A 16,573-nucleotide genomic window follows, 5' to 3' on the forward strand; every position below is an offset into this window, starting at 1 on the left:
AATAGTCAACTACAATAAATCAAATTTAATTGGGAACTCAACCAACACCTTGTTTTCCAACAAATATTACTGTTGTGGCTAGCCTGATTCTTAGGTTTCCACATAGAGAAAATCAGGAATTTGTTTACCCTGTTGGCAGTACTTCCTGAGAACGTCTCAGGATGAGAGAAGCAGCTCCCTCAGTTTTATATTCAGTGGAAATAATACATACATTTATTTGTTAGGTATTCTTTGGCAAACAAGACATGATTAAAAAGAGTGCAACTCTCATAACTTGAAAGCAGAATAATTTCTCAACATTTAAAAAAGATGATAAAAGTCTGTCGCATTTGCCTCAGGTCATTTGCTTTTTCATATTTTCCACTGTATCTCTGATCTTCTGTTATGGTGATTATAAATGACTATCATCTCAGCAATGCTTGCAAGTCTCATAAGTCATCAAGTAACTTTTGGGGAATTACTTGGCACCAAAATCCTTGGTCACAGTGGCCATCAGAGTTGCCAGCAGCCACATTGAAAAGCTGACAATCTGACACCAGATGGGAAAGTTGACAATGAGGCATATAAAGGATGGTGTGAAAAGCCACATTACTTCTAATGCTGATGGTGTTTCTTGGGCAGTCTGAAGGCGAGAGTTTCCAACCCATTAGTTTTTTTCATCAAGCACCTTTGAAATACAGAAATTTCTACCTGTATTCGGCTGTTTCCCCAATCTGCTACGATAATATTTCCATTAGAATCTACTGCTACTCCAGTTGGTGCATTAAATTGCCCATTTCCTTCTCCATTTGATCCAAACTTCAGCATGAATTCTCCCTCCTGGTTAAATACCTGTATGGGTTAAAACAACAACTTAAATATGGTACCAAATATTAGTAATCTAGTACTACCAGTTCACCTGCTAATTAGAGGAGGAATTGAAGAGTTCCCCAGAGCACACAGCCCTGATACACATATACACATATACACACACACACACACACACACACGCACACAAGATGGGAGAAAAAGTGCCTATCTCTCCCTTCACTCCATTACAACATACAGCATTTCTTTTCTCACTTAAGATCTGATTCATCTCAGACATGGAGGCAAAGGATGCCAGAACCCTTCTGCAGCTTGTGCATCTTGAACTGAAAAGAGCTGAATGCAGGTACAGCACTGGTATTTTTATTTCTGTGGAATTAAAACACAATGGAGCAGATGCTCTCTTCTCTGCTTCCATAATCTAACACACATTGCAAATCATGGCATGCTGCTCTCTGTAGACAGGTCAGCAACTGGATTCTCTGTGATGGTAACAGGTTTAGACAGCAGTAAGATGGAGCTGATCAATGACTATTCTGTCAGTGACCTAGGTGCACCAATGGGACCAAACAAGATACAAAATGTGTCATTTACACAGTACCACAGCCATCTCTAAAATTTTTTGGTCCATCTTGGACCTAAGCCCAGCTACAGCACAAAGTTCAACAGTGTTCTTAGAGACTGATTGTGGCTTGCACAACAAAATGTAAAGACCTGACAAGTGCCAAATGCACACTGAAGTGCTGGAAGATGTCAGGGAATTATTGTGTTCTCGAACACTCACAGTGACCAGATAAAAAACATTTGGGGAATGAAATTAATGAAGTACCAAGTTAGTGCCTCAGATGTTAAAGAAAATAATAATAATAATAATAATAATAATAATAATAATAATAATAATAATAATAATAATAATAATAATAATAACAACTAATGAAAAAAACAGACAAAGATATATTGCTCTCTCCTTGGGCTGAAGTGATCAAATGGGAGAGAAGCCTACATTGCGCAAGATTTTCCATAAAAGATGCCTGAGGGAAGGAACATCCTTGAAGGTTAATGGGGGTGGGAGAAAAATGTTGCTGAATGAGATTGCTTAATTCATTACACTGGTGGTAGGAAGTGGCTTTGGGACCCATAAGAGTGAAATTAATTTATTTAGTTATTTATAAACTAATTCATTATTTAAATCTGCTCTCTGCTCTCTGATTATAAACTCTCCAGAGTGTCAACAGTTATATGTACCAATTTAGAGAACACTACAGAAATAAGAATCTTTTCCAGTTAGTATCAAATTGTAACAAGTAACATTTTTATCCCATTGAGTCACACCAGAGACAGATGGGACACTGTTCTCATTAGAAATTTAATAATTATAAATCCTCTAGGATGACACACTTCTTAGATTTCTTCACTTCCTTTTTTTTTTCATTTCAGTTTGCCCCTTGCTGTTAAGCGTATGCCGGCATTCTTGCTACCTTGTTTGTGGAAAGGTAATTAATGGAGTCATAGGCCTCCTGCTGCTTTAGGGCTCCTGCAGCAGTCTTGGTTTGTGTCATAATCCAAACCACGAGTGCTACTTCCTCACCAATTCCAAAAGGATAGGCAAGCAAGCTTTCTATTCCAAACCTAGCTGATTCAGCACTGCTCAGAACACAAAGATGTCTGCTTGAACAGCAACTTCCTATTTTAGGTAAATATATAACATTTATTTTTTTCAATCAAAAACAGTGAAGAATTAGACTGAGGGTTCATATTTGTGTTCAGTCAAAATAGGCATTAGGTGAAATGCCAGGGATTTTATTTTGTTGGTGTGTGGGACTGACAAATATCCAGAGAGCCCAGGTAGAACTGGTAGAGCATCCTGCCTCTGTTCTGCTGCTGCTGCCTCCTATAGAGGGAGGGCACAAGAGCATGAGCAGGAAATGTGGAAAGGGAATGCCTCAGAAGGAACACACATAGGTGAGGCATTTCTGAAATGGCCTGTATCTCCTTCATAGACATTTGCCGACACATTTCAGCATGTTTCCCTGGTTTGGTTTATTACTGGGACAAACAAATAAACTTCCTATCATACCATGACTTTAACAGGCTGTGGGTCGGGACTTCCCATGGGAGTAAGGACTAGCGGCTAGTTCTGCCCAGTGAAGGAGGCGTTGAATGAAAACAAATATAATTACATGGGTTTTAAGAGAATCGGGTTGTAAAATGGATCCAGTAATCTTAAAGCTTATAAGTACAGAATTTAAAGACTGTCAGGTATCTTTACTTTGTTATCATTTTACAACTAGAAATGTGGAAAGCTTTTACTGGGAAATTCAAAAGCCAGACTTTTAAAAGAAGACACAACACAGGGTCAATAACAGGTTTGGCAGAGGGCTACTAAAAATAAGTAAAGTTGAAATTATTTCAGGTACAACTTATGTTTAAGCTATTGAATTAAAGACCATTATAGTGACACCAATGGCAATGGACTATACCTTCACTAAGCAATGCACTGCATGCAAAGTTCTCTGAAAGTGCTGTCCTTATAGCAGAGCTCATACATATGGAGCGTGATCTCTTTGGTTTTAACAATACGTTATTTTCCCCAAGAAAGTATCATAATAAAATTAAAATGGCAACTTTCCAAGTTGCCATTAACTGACAGTACCTTGACAGAATGGTTATGAAAATCTGTAATGATAATTTCATTGTTGCTGTTTACAGCTGCAAAATGAGGACCTGCAAAGCAGAAAAAGAAGAAGAAAAAAATAGTAATACCATTAAAATTAAAAGTATGGTTAAATTTTAAAAAAAATCAGTCTGCCAGCATATTATGTTTGGCTTCTGAGCAATAGTAGTCCAAGTGGGAATACCAATTTCAACTTAAGAGTAATTTTACTTCATGTTTTTTTTAAAAAGCTCAGCATGCTTTTTGTAAACACAAATAATTTATTTTTAAACCAGTTTCAACTAGCTATTGTTACCAATGAGCATTGTTGATTTCTCCCTCTCTTGTATACATATGATTATGCAGAGATTTATAGGCTTATTAACAAGACAAAACATACAGTGCTTAAGCATAAAGTTGTGTATACACTGAAAATTGTTATCAAAAATTTTTCTGTAAATTCTTAATTGAAATATTTTATGCTCTATGTGCTCACATCTTACAAGCATTTGAACTAACAACTTTTAGGATAAATTAAAAAGTTACTTAGAAAACCACTGTTAAGGAAAAAAGGGCAATTTTTGCTTTACATTGTATTGAAATATGTGTGCAAATTTGAGTAAAAAACAAATGGTAGCTTGAAAACAGGCAAGTACCCAAATTAAAACACTTGGTGCTATTTTGAGTTATTAAACAGAACAGAACTCAGTTTCAGTTTTCACAGTATATCAGGGTAAACTATTAAAAAAGTGAAAAATTTTACATTGAAAACATTCAAGTATTGACAATTTATCTGTTTTCTGTAGCCTATCAGCAAGAAGAGGTGATACATTTCTCAAATGTACTGTTATTTGCCTACTTATTTTCAGGCGGTGTTTTTGCAAATTTTCAGATGAAAAGAAAGTGAGATTCCCAGAAAATTTAGCTATGTTAGAGCACAAGCTCTCATAAATTACATTATATTATGCCGTAAAACATTGCAAGAGATCTCAGGATAAAAACACATTGATGCTATTCCTCTTTTTCACTGTGAACCAGTCAAAACATCAGCCCAACGAAACTACACACTAAAAATGACCCAACACCTGTAAAATGACCCGCACACCTAATTTGGCACCTACATTCCAAATTTTGAAAGAACTACTATTCACTTAAAATATATCAGTGGGGCTGTTCTCTTTTGTAAACTTAACTGCATTTTCTACTTGAAAGACAGCATGTGCAAGCAGTCAATTAAGTATAAATGGCAATTTCCCCAAACTTACATTGGCTGTTCCATAACTCTGCCTTCCTGATCTCAATCTTAACACTACCCCATTATACTCATTTTCTAAGAGATACCACTTAGGGCATTGGGGGTTTGTGTATCTGATGATTGGAATCACAAAGCACAGCATCTGAGCTGGTTGTGGTGAACAGCTTAGTGTGGCAATTACAAAGCACTTATAAAATGCTAGTTAAGATCAGTCTTTCTTGGGTCACTGATCTGAAATGCTTCCAGGCATAGGAAGGTAGATGAAACAATCTGGTTACAGTTACATTTGCAGAACAGATGTTGCAGTCTGCCTGACCAATCAAGCAAATGGGACCTGTATGTCTAGCAGGACCTCTCCCCCGGAGGATAAAGGAGTAGGTTACAGCATTACCAACATGCTCAATCATTGTCCTGGTTTGAAAACAGGTATCTGCTAAGAAAGGCAAGAGCCTCTCTTTGAAATGGAGAATGTAAACTCCCTTCCTCCAAATTATTATAGTTTTGGAATTAAGGGGGCTCTCAGGCAAAAGATATGGGGATAGGAATAACAGTTCTTTACAAATACATGTAACAAGACAAACAAAACCAACAGCTATGAAATTTACAACAAACAGAACAGTAATTCAGTTCCAGTCCTTCTCGGCCGCAGACACCCTTCTCTGTGCTGCAGTTACCGGTGGAGGTGGGGCAGGTCCCGCCTGCGCAGCTGCGGGAGGGCTGGCGGGTGATGGCGGCGGTGTCCCAGGTGGGAGAGGGATAGAGGAGAGACTTTTTTGCCCACGGTGTCGGTTGCGGTGCTCAGCAGGGTGCATGGAGATGGCAGGCTGAACCGAGAAGGCAGCAGTGCAGGGTCCAAGAACAGCAAAGTTGGCTCCCGGCGTTGGGATGGCGGGGGGGGGGTGGGGGGGGTGGGTAGCAGCGGCGGCCGTCCTCCTCCGATTCCACGAGCAAAATGGGACGAGTCAGTGCCTTCCCCTCTCTTCTCCTGGCTTTTTGGATTTCGCGGTTTTTCCCCCTTTCCCCCCCCTTCCCCCTCTTCCCCCCCCCTTCCCCCTGCCACTAGCCATCCCTGCTAGGGCCAAGTCAACAGGTTTCTTAGCATAACAATGGGGAAAATTCCACAAATTCCATAGAGAGAAAAGGGAAAAAACCCAACCCCCAACAATCATGCAAATGTGAGCAGAAGAGGCAAGAAAAGGGGATTTACATATTACCATCAAGTGTACCTGCAAACTGCTTGTCACCATTTCCTCTACTTCCAAACCTGGTGACTATCTTCCCATTTGGCTGGAAAATGAAGACACAGCATGCTTTATTGTCCACTACAATGATGTGTCCATTACGATCCACCGAAACACCTTTAGGGCCCATGAGCTTTCCAGACCCAATTTTGGCCTAAAAGGAAAAACACAAAACAGGAAAATATGTTGGCATAATATAAATTAGTGCAGTTTAAAGATTGTATTACAGGCACAGAGCAGAACAGAGAGGCAATTTTTTCATCTAAAGTTGGAAGCGATATTTTTTATCAGCTCTTACCATGTATTTCATAATTTCTTCTTCAGCTGAAAGTAAAGTCTGCTTTCTGTATATCTTTTCTAGACTGAAAAAGCTGCCACCTCAGCAACTGAGTCCAAATATAGAACTCATAAGAAATACAGACATCACATTTTTGTGACTTGATAATCCTGTCAGAAATGTCTGTATATCCAGCATTAGGGTACCAGCAGAACAAGCAGAGAAAGGATTTTTGTCTCCTATTTCATGCTGTTCCTGAGTCCAACACCACCTTGATGGACAGGGAGATATTTTTATCACCTCCTGCATCAAAGAAGTCAGAGTTCTTGGAGCATCAGGGCAGAGTGGGATGTAGGCTATGATGTCCTCTGTTGCCTTTCTTGGGTTAGTAAGACACCAGCACCTTCTGAGTGCTCTTGGAAAGAATTTGAGCAGAGCTAAAGCTCAGGCTAACCTTTCTATCTTCCACCAGATTCCACAGGAGATTGCTCCACTTACTGCCTAGACACATAAAGTGTCAGCTGAAAACTGCAAAGGGGAGAGGATCATGTTGCCAAACAGCAAATGAAGCAATCTTTGAAATACTAAACAAATCAAAGCTTGTTCCTGTCCTAGGTAAATAAAATTATTTCCATCATTTTAATTAGGCTTTGTGACAACCAAAACCATTTGCCGATATAATCAGCAGCATTGAGGGGAATTGTATACAATATTTCACTGGAAATATTTCAGTGGAGATGAGATGGATCTCACAACAGTAAATTATTTGGAGAGTATAGAGAGCTGTCAAATCCAAAAATGTCATAAGCATGCTTTAGTAGGGGAAAAAAGAAGAGGTTCTAAAAAGAGGATCTAAGCAACAGAGCAAGCAGAAATTGAGACAAAGCCTTCAGAGAATCCATGAACTACCTGGGCATATACCCAAGGAGACTCTAGGATCACCTCACAATCCATTCCACGTTTTTCATCATTCAGCTCTTTCTAAGGCCAAGATTCTAGAAACTGTTTTAATCTACATAAAATCAGTTGAGTTTTGACCTTTCAGTTAAAAAAGGTTGTAAATACCCAATTGTTTGCATTGTAATGGAGCAACTTGCATCCTGCTTTTAGCCGTTTTTTAAAACTGATGGACAGATTTCAAAGCACTTATTCAGACTGGACAGACAATCTACCAAAGAGGCTGTGTTGAAATTATGGATTTCAGAACTTTCAGATCCTGCAGTAATTTGTGAGAGACACATCCTACAAACTGAGGTTCATATCTTGGTGAAGAACACACTTTTCTGTTTGCATTGGAGTTTAAATGAAATATATACTAAGATATTAATTTTATTTATGAAACAAGGCTATCTTTCACCTCACTGCCTTTGCAGAGTGAGACAGATCGCCCCATAGAACAAGCAATGCTGAGAATCATAGAATCATTTTGGTTGGAAAAGACCTCTAGGACTGAGTTCAAACATTAACCTTACACTGTCATGTTTACCATTAAACCATGTTCACAACTACCACATCTACTTCTGACTCCTCTGCCCCTGTCCCCTCCCTCCTGCAACTGGTAAGTAGCAGTGGGACAGATTACAAGACATTGAGAAAATCCATTGCCTAACTCATTTTTCTCATGTCCCTGATGTTTTCAAAGCAAACAGGAGGAGCTCTCCTACCCTTAGTATGTCCCATGCTACTATTTTATGGTTCATTGTCATAGGTGGGGTTGCAGGTAAAAAATAGGAATGATCCTAAAATAAAGACACCTGGGTTCCCTGAGGATGGCTGCTACTAAGCCACTACACAACCTTTTTCAGTCTCCAATAAAGAAAATTCCAGGGAGTCAATCTTGCAGCTTCAAGACTATGCTTAGCCAACATGCAATGATCTTGTGTCAGTTTTATGTTCATGTACATATACTGGTATAAATTGCAAAATATTTAGGCAAAATCTACCTAACTGAATCATGCTAAAATATCCCCAGGAAAAACTATTAAAAATTATTTTGTATTCATAAGGGGAAAGATATCAGCTGACCTACAAAATGTATTCAGTTTGCATAACAACAAAGCAGCAAAACCATAAATCAAATGCAAATATGTAGATGTATTTCCTTTGGGGTGATGAAATCATATTCTCCTTTCCTTTGGGATGCTGCATGGTTGTCTGCTTGAGCATTGCACCACCTTCTTACCATCTTTCCAGGATTCCTATGGAAAATGACTCAGACTCATGAGTACAGTGTCTTCCTGCCCATATAAACGCATATGGAAAAATATGACAAATCACCTACTACATTAATAGGCACTCAGTGCCAAGAAGAGTAATAAAAATCACTATTCTTGGGCCAGGTTTAAAATATAATTTGCAAGCAGCAATAAAGTATGGCCAGCTAGAGTATGCTTTTTACTAAAAATCTGTTCCCAGATTAGATCAAAATATGCTGATGACACATTACTGGATCTAGCTGAACATATTCTTTGTATATTTTTATTTCAGAAAGTTACTTAGAATTATAGGTTTGATTATTTAGAACAGAACATTATAAAACCCAGTCATTCCCATTAAGTGTATGAATGGAAGTATTTTCAGGCTTTTTTTCCATTAGAAATGAATACAGTATAATGAATCATGTAAACTCTCAATACAAATAATGTGTTTAATTTAATTCAGTCAGGGAAATAATGTCCTTTATTTTATAGGGTTTTAGGAATTTAGACTGGTTTTCAAACATGTGTTTATAAAGTCACCCTACCAGGCTGGAAAATATTCTACTGTAGGATAATCCTAGAGGTTAAAAAAAACCCCAAAAAAACAAAAAAACAAAGACACAAAAACAAACAAACAAAAAAAGAACCAAAAAACAACAGCAAAGCAAAACAAAAAAAACACAAACAAACAAACAAGCAAATTATGAAGACTTTTCCACTGTAGAAGTAAGTTTAAGTTTACTAATCTTCTTGCTGTCTGCAAGGTTCAAGATTGTCAGAGATTAATTACAAACTTTCAACAAACCATCGTTTCCTGTTTGAGAACTTCTCTAAGGAAATATAGCTTTGTCACACATCGCAATATCTCACAATAAGTGGATATATCATTCAAGTGACTGTCATAATTCAACTGTGACTCATTAGCCACACTACCTATTCCCATCGGAACATGCAACCAGCTTCAGCCAGTTCTTTCCTTAATTCTACTAGTGAGACAAGGAAGAAGTCTGACATATAAAATGTTTCCTTTAATCTTTTCCCACTTATCTAAACTGGAACTTGATTTGCAGAGCCCTGTTTGGTTGATAACAAGCTTATAATCTTATATACAACTCTTCAAGACTAGAAAGAAAACAATTATCTTCTCAGAGGAACAGGAATCATGCTCTTAGCTCTGTTATCCAGTTCCATCACTAGGTTTGAACATCACACTGATGAGGAGCTGGTACAGCTGCTTCACCATGCCCTCTCTCTTAGCCTAGTGCTGTATCGGCTGCAACAGTTTTCTTAGCAATTTCAGCATACTAGCCAGAGGAAGCCAGCACTGTTATCTGCCTTTTACAGATGAAGAAAATAAAGCACTGGGAAGTGAAATGGAAGATCTCTAGTCACCCAGGAGATCCGTGGCGTATCCAGAAACAGGAGCCCCAAATCCTAAGACCCAATTTGAGTCTTCATCATTTCCAGGATACTACAGCCTTTAATGTGAAGAAGACTGTGTTTTGGTGTAACCTTAGATTAGGGTTTGTCCGCCTCTGCATTTATGTAAGAAATGTCGTTGTTGCTGCCAGAACTGAGGAAGGTGACACTTTCCTGCCTGGCAGTGAAGGTTGCCAAGGGGAGTCAGTCCAGTGATGAAATCAGGGACATGCCTGGGCCTGGCTCCAGGGAAATTTGCCATATGGATCACATGACTACTAAAACTCTGCTACGGGAGACTAAGTAAATACAGAAGGAAGAGGACAACATCAAAAATAGTTAGATTAAGCTCAAAACAGCCCCCTGATACTGCTGAGTTAACAACTAGCAGGCCACCTGCATCAGAGGTCTTACACAATGACTTGCAGGCACAGTCCTTTGAAGGCAAATGCCATTATTCCTTTCTCTCGCTGTTATTTTAGCAAGTGCTGCCCAATTTAATGTGGTAAGAATTACCACTGTAAGAATTACCACCGCCAACACACAAGAAATTACAAGGCTTTGCTCAGAATCCCACAGGCTAGATCTGTTATATCTATGTTCTGTGCCTCCAATATACTTAATTTTACCCCATCATATCATGAGCTGGAAGGGACCCACAAGGATCATCGAGTCCAACTCCTGGTCCTACACCATCATGCCCAATACAAGCCTCATCTCTTCATGGCATTGACTGTCTCCCATGTCACCCTCAGTGGACATGACCTCCCAACCGTGTGTGTCCCTCCACAGTTCCCCCAGGCCCTGTGCTCACCCCACCTGCATCCCTCCTCCCCAGGACAGCTCTCCAGCTACACTGTGTAGTACAGGATCTCTTGAACCAGTGCTGCACCAACATAGGACCTCCTACTCCCATTACAGCTCCTCAGTGTGGCCCTGTGCCCATTGCCCATCTGTGTCTCCATCCCGTTGCTCCCCACTGCCTCGCTCCTGCTCTTCCCATGTACATGCTCTGCATCTGCCCTCCACCCAGCTCCTGCACTTACCTGCTTATGCCTACCCTCTATATAAAAAAATACTTCTACAAACATTTATTTTTCCTCTCATAAATATGGCTTATTTCATTCAATCTAAAAATAGTATTTTATACCATTGATGTTTCATTTAATCAGTCTAGTCCCAAAAACTATGAAGTCTGATGTATTAATTTGTATTAACCACACAAACACTGCCAACATTACACAACTTTTCCATTTTTTTGCATTCCAACAAAAACATTGACTGAAAACAAATGTTGGCTTCACATCAGAGGAACGACTTTAATAAATATTTTTTCCAATACCTGTCTCCCTGCTGGTAGTATATTGTACATAGGGTCCTGGCTTCTCCAGAGCTTTTTCCTCCAGAGCTGGCACCATCCAAAATGCTGGATTTACGGCATATTTTAAGAAGGCAGGAAAACAAACCCTACATGCTCTGTGTCCAGATCAAGCCAGTTCACATTAAAGACATTAAGAATTATTTAAAATACACTTAGGATACTCAGAATATTTGGATTCTTAACTAAATTACATATTTCTTTGGGTTTGTTTTGGTGTTTTAATTTCATTTAAGGACTTCAGCCAAGACCAAGGTTTTCCTGCGTAGCTGTACATTTTCAAAATTACTTGACAAGTAAAACCACATTCTCTCTGCAAATGCAAATAATTTGTATTTTTTTAACACTAGCAATACATTTTAGTATTGTTTTATTTTAGCTTGAAGTCTATATATGATCTGGATACTTCTAAAATGTACACATTTGTTTCTCAGATGAGGTCATTGAGGACTATGAAAGCACGATCGCCATAATTTGCATTTGTCACTTTGCAAAAACTATTCAGAGAAAGGCCATTTCTTGCTGCACACACAAGCAGCTCAGAACTTGAGCTTTTTGGTCATTGGGCTGCCAGAAAATTAGCCAAACAGGCCATATGTGTCCAATACAGGACTCCATAACTAAGTAACTATGGTAAAAATTTCCCTGCAGGTCCATTATCCTGATGACCAGTGAGTACTGCTAACCTCTGCCACAGATGACTCCCTCTAGTGTGCATCATCAGATTTGGTATCATACATCAAATGGAGGAAACCTTTAATTCTCTCTATAACTGCACCTGACCCCAAGTGAAATAAATATTGCAGGTTGGATATCATCAATGTAGTGTAGCAGCTGCTATCTTATTTTACTCCTATTAAAGGGATCAGAGTTGCTATGAAAATATAAGGTGTGCTTTCCTTAGAATTTCTGATTTCTGAAACCTACAAGATCATTACTGTCTTTCAGTTTTTTCAGTGCACAACACACCACCTAGAACACTCTCGTCTATGCTGTGGCACTGAAAAAACACCCTGGGTTACCTTTCCTTGCTTTTATTACCAATAGGATCATACATCAATTATATACTTTATTTGCTGAGAAGTATGGAATAAAAGAGGAAGTCATCATCAGTCTGCTACCTTCTTTTTCTCCCTCATATGTCACTGAAGAGCTTCACATACTCCTTGTAAGATTTTATGTTTGTCTGTGTGCATACAAATATCTGCATACACCGTTCCGTACAATCAGAGTACTAATGATGTGAAGGTTGTTGAGCTAGTCTAACTAGCTTTGCTGGCACTTGCTATCCTCGACCATAAGTTATAGAAAGGCATCTAATCACCCAATATGGAACATGTTGTCTCTGCTTGATGTAACATTAGCATTACTGCTGTGATCTCCTCCTATTAATTATATCATGTGTCTGGGTCAGGGGTTTCCACATCACAGCAATGGAATTTAGACTATGCTACAGCCAAACAAAGTAGTTTCTCGAAAAACAATGTTACTTTGCATTCCTTTGTAGGACAGAGAAAGCTCAGGAGAGTTCACATGGTAACTCATACCTTAAATTTTCCATCTGATGAGAATATGCTAACCCACTTGTTATCATAGTCTGCAATAATGATGTCACCACTGGGATGCATAGCCACTCCTGTTGGCCGCTGCAGCTGGCCAGGAGACCTTCCTCGTATGCCAAAACGGCTTTTGAACTGACCATCATTGGAAAATATCTGTAATAGAAAACAGGAATTTTAAAATTATGTCCACATATGACCATCACCTATTTCTTGGAGCTTAGACTTTAGCAAGTCACTAATGAACACTATAGACAGGAAGAGAGCTAGGAACATGAACCAATTTTATCCAGTCCATATTTGAAAGTGATATATCTAATTTAAGAAGATCCTAATTTCAAGACCCTAATTGCACTGTTTCTTCAGTGATCTCAAAGTACTTTACAAACATTAATGAATTAGCTTCACAATATCTCTCTCGGGGCGGGGGGAGGATGGTATTATCCCCTTCAACTGAGGCACTGAGTGACTTGGCCACAGTCAAGCACTGTCTGTAGAAAACATAAGAATATGTCCACTGGTTGTATCCCCAAGCCAGGTAACTAGACACCGAAGTTCCTCTGAAGAGGCTGCAAATTACAAAGCATGAGGATGCTGATGAATATTTGACTCTCTCTTTGAAAAGGCCTGGAAATGAGTTCTCATGGCATGTGGCTTGCTGGTTCTCACATACAAGAACAAGCCACATACTGCTGCCATGTTCATTGCTACTACGTGGGAAGCCTGGAGAGTGATGGCAAATTGATAATGGTAAAAAGGATACATGGCAAGCAAAAAAAACCCAAAAAACAGCTTGATATTCACACAGGTTACAGAAGCCAAGAAATTATGAATGTCAGGGTGCTACCACAGAAAAGATTTGATCATTATATCAGAAAGAAAAGTCAGTTAAATAGACTAAAAGCCACTTGAAATTTACATCTATATGCTTATTTTTCTATTTGTACTTCCTAAAATATTATATTTGTGGCACTTTGTTCTAGATTTACATTTGAAAACATGAGAATGATAAAATTTACACTGTAAAATTATATTTACAAAAAGGCATCTTTCCAGATTATTGCACAACTTATTTTTTCATTCATTGCCAAACATCGTATGGAATGGAAGTAAACTCTGATTATATACTAGATATAGTATAGATCTGAAAAATATAACTGCCAGTCAAGAAGATAGAAAGTCAATGGATGATAAATTGAGCTTCCCTTGTATTTTCTATATCTGCCTGAATTGTACAAAATGTGTCTTTCTGAGACTACGAAAATGGCAGAGGTGTGGGTGCAAGGAGAAAAACACTGAAAGTGGCATATTCTCATACCTGTACACACTGGTTGTTACTGTCTGCTATTAATATTTTTCCATTTGTAGATGCAGCTACACCTTGAAGATTTGTAAATTCCCCTTTGTTTCTTCCTTTGGTGCCTAAAATTGAACACAAAGCACACAAGAAATCAGGTTAGACAGAACTAATCAGTGTCCTGGTTTAGGGCAAATTTAGGGAGTCCTAAATTGTCCTAACAATCAGTTAGGACCCAAATGCCAATACATGAAATTATTACATTTCTGATCAAAGGATTTCTATTTTGAAGAGTTCTTTCTTCTCACTGCTACAACTTCAAAGAACCCTCTCAGTAACAGATACACAATTCTACTCACAAGAGGGATTGTTTAAGGGACTGTTCTCATTCTTCAGCATGTGTGTCACCCAAGCCCCCATCAACATTAATTGCCTCTTTGGCCTTCCTAAGTCAGTGTTCAGAAATTGCCTCTTGCACGAGGGAGTAGTAAAAGGTTTTTACATAAGCAATGGACTCTTTAAAACTGCAGATCTTTATTCTACTGAAAGGGCAATTAAATGGGCAGTACATGGGACCATAGAGAGAGGGGCTAGGATAAGAATTTGGACAGATGACATGGTTTTAGTGAAGTCTCCTCAGTGAAATTACAAATTTGAGATAAAACATATCACTTTTTGAAATGGATGGGGCCATTTCAAGTCAGGGAAGTTTCCTTTTCCCTCATATATAGTTTTTGTAGTCATAGGTTTCAAAAATTCTCTTAGCAGGGAAATTCTGATGAAGAACTATCTTTGAACGAATGAGACTTGTGGGCCAATGAAGACCAATGCCTGGAGACTAAATGCTTCTGGAGAAACCTTGGATTGTTCTAATAAAACAAAGTCCACATACACACAAGTCTCATTTTAATCCAGGATAAATGCACTTGTGAGTTACATAGAACTGTAAGTCTTTTACCCAGTGGCTTAAGGTGATAAGGAGTTGTACAATGTCAATTTTTCAGAGGAGTTCATTAAGTTTAAGTGGCTTTTTACCTAGACATTTGTTCTGAGACATTCTAAGGGGAGTCACAGAGCAAACCGATGTCTTTTAAAGATCAACCCCAAAGTGGCTGGTCCAAATTACATCTGGAACACAGGAACAGAATCCAAATTCCTGATTTGTTTGTAAAGGAGGCTCAAGGGTCTTTAGAAAATACTCCAGTTATGATCTTGGACTCCAAGGTTATTCATAATAAAGGAAGGAATTCTGAAACAAAACAAAAAAAGTCCACCAACTCTATAAGCTGTCCTTTCCAAGACATGGATGTAGTGCTGTTTTTCCAGGTGAAATATTTTTGCAAGCATTCACTGGCCATGTATCTGGCATTAATTGGTACCAATATATGGTTTTAACTGAAAAACCTGTATTTCATTTTAGTCAGTCCAAAATATCCTGGAGTTCAGTAATTAAAACTGTTCTGACTCTGATGCCTAATATAAGATACATATATCAGCTCAAATTTGTATTTTGCCTTCATCAGGGATGTGCATGCTCATAACAACCTTTCTTTCTTCTGTGGTGATGGCTGTAGGATGCATATTTCCTGTCACTGGCTAACAAGTAACATTTCATTTCTCTGCACTTATGCTGCAAGAATGTCCCTTTGTTTCAAGACTTATTTTCTTCAACTCCATCTGCTTCATCCTCTAAACAAGGCAAATGCTTTTCCATTTTTGAACTGCAAGGGAAAAGTACGTATTCAGGGAATAGTGAGTTATATACCAATTATACTACCCATACTTGAGACATTTCTGTTTATTCTTTTAATAAGCAATGCCTGAGGGAGGCATACAGCGATTTTTTTCCACCATATGCTAACGATAAGTTTCCTTTTTGCTTCTTAGCCAAAGAAAATGGATGAAAAGAGAGAAACATTCCTTTTACTACTGAGAGTAAACATTTGTTAGAAAAAAGGAGGCCTAAGCTACAACATCTGGAACTAACTAGCACAAACTTTATGGAATATATGCTCCTTAGCCTTAGAAAAATGTTCTTGAAAGTCAAGGAATTTTGATTTTAAAGATAAGAGAGACCTATATAAAAAGTTACTCAGAGTGTTCTTCAGTGGAACCTTGTAAATATATATCAAAGGAAAAACTGAAGAAATTACCCAGGAATGCCATAGTCACATTTCACAGTAAGTTTAAGAAATAGCAATTTATTAGCACAGTGTGTAGATAAAATTCAGTTCTATGCAATGTCCTTGTATCTAGCACTTTGCAGCTATTAAATCTATCACCTAGCTCCTAATTTGCATACAGACCCTTATACAGTCCCCTCTGCAATGGCAGAAATTCCTCTGCATAAGAAACCTTACTTCCTAATGTATGTTCAAGAGGAAATCAGATAACTTTGAACTTTCCATTTTGAATAATTCACTACAGCAGCAAAGAGCTGAAGCCAAGCACAGGCACTTCAGATGATGAAAGGAAAGCCTGTAGGAAAG

At 38.4% G+C, this 16,573-nt stretch overlaps 1 protein-coding gene across 38 annotated transcripts in view; it reads right to left on the reverse strand.

The window, feature by feature from the left end:
- TRIM2 (tripartite motif containing 2) overlaps positions 1-16,573 on the reverse strand; it is a 94,398-nt gene that overhangs the window by 4,670 nt on the left and 73,155 nt on the right. For 19 of the 38 annotated variants that reach the window (XM_088163698.1, XM_088163707.1, XM_088163705.1 and 16 more), the window contains 5 exons: positions 14,106-14,209; positions 12,776-12,943; positions 5,930-6,110; positions 3,461-3,531; positions 691-831 (listed from right to left, as the gene is read on the reverse strand). In XM_088163698.1, coding sequence (XP_088019824.1) covers positions 691-831; positions 3,461-3,531; positions 5,930-6,110; positions 12,776-12,943; positions 14,106-14,209 — 665 coding nt within the window. The remainder of the gene's footprint in view (positions 1-690; positions 832-3,460; positions 3,532-5,929; positions 6,111-12,775; positions 12,944-14,105; positions 14,210-16,573) is intronic. The other 19 variants (XM_088163724.1, XM_088163711.1, XM_088163722.1 and 16 more) reach the window with 1 other exon arrangement.

This window comes from Sturnus vulgaris, chromosome 4 (assembly GCF_052056855.1).
Source record: "Sturnus vulgaris isolate bStuVul1 chromosome 4, bStuVul1.hap1, whole genome shotgun sequence".
NCBI lineage: Eukaryota > Metazoa > Chordata > Aves > Passeriformes > Sturnidae > Sturnus > Sturnus vulgaris.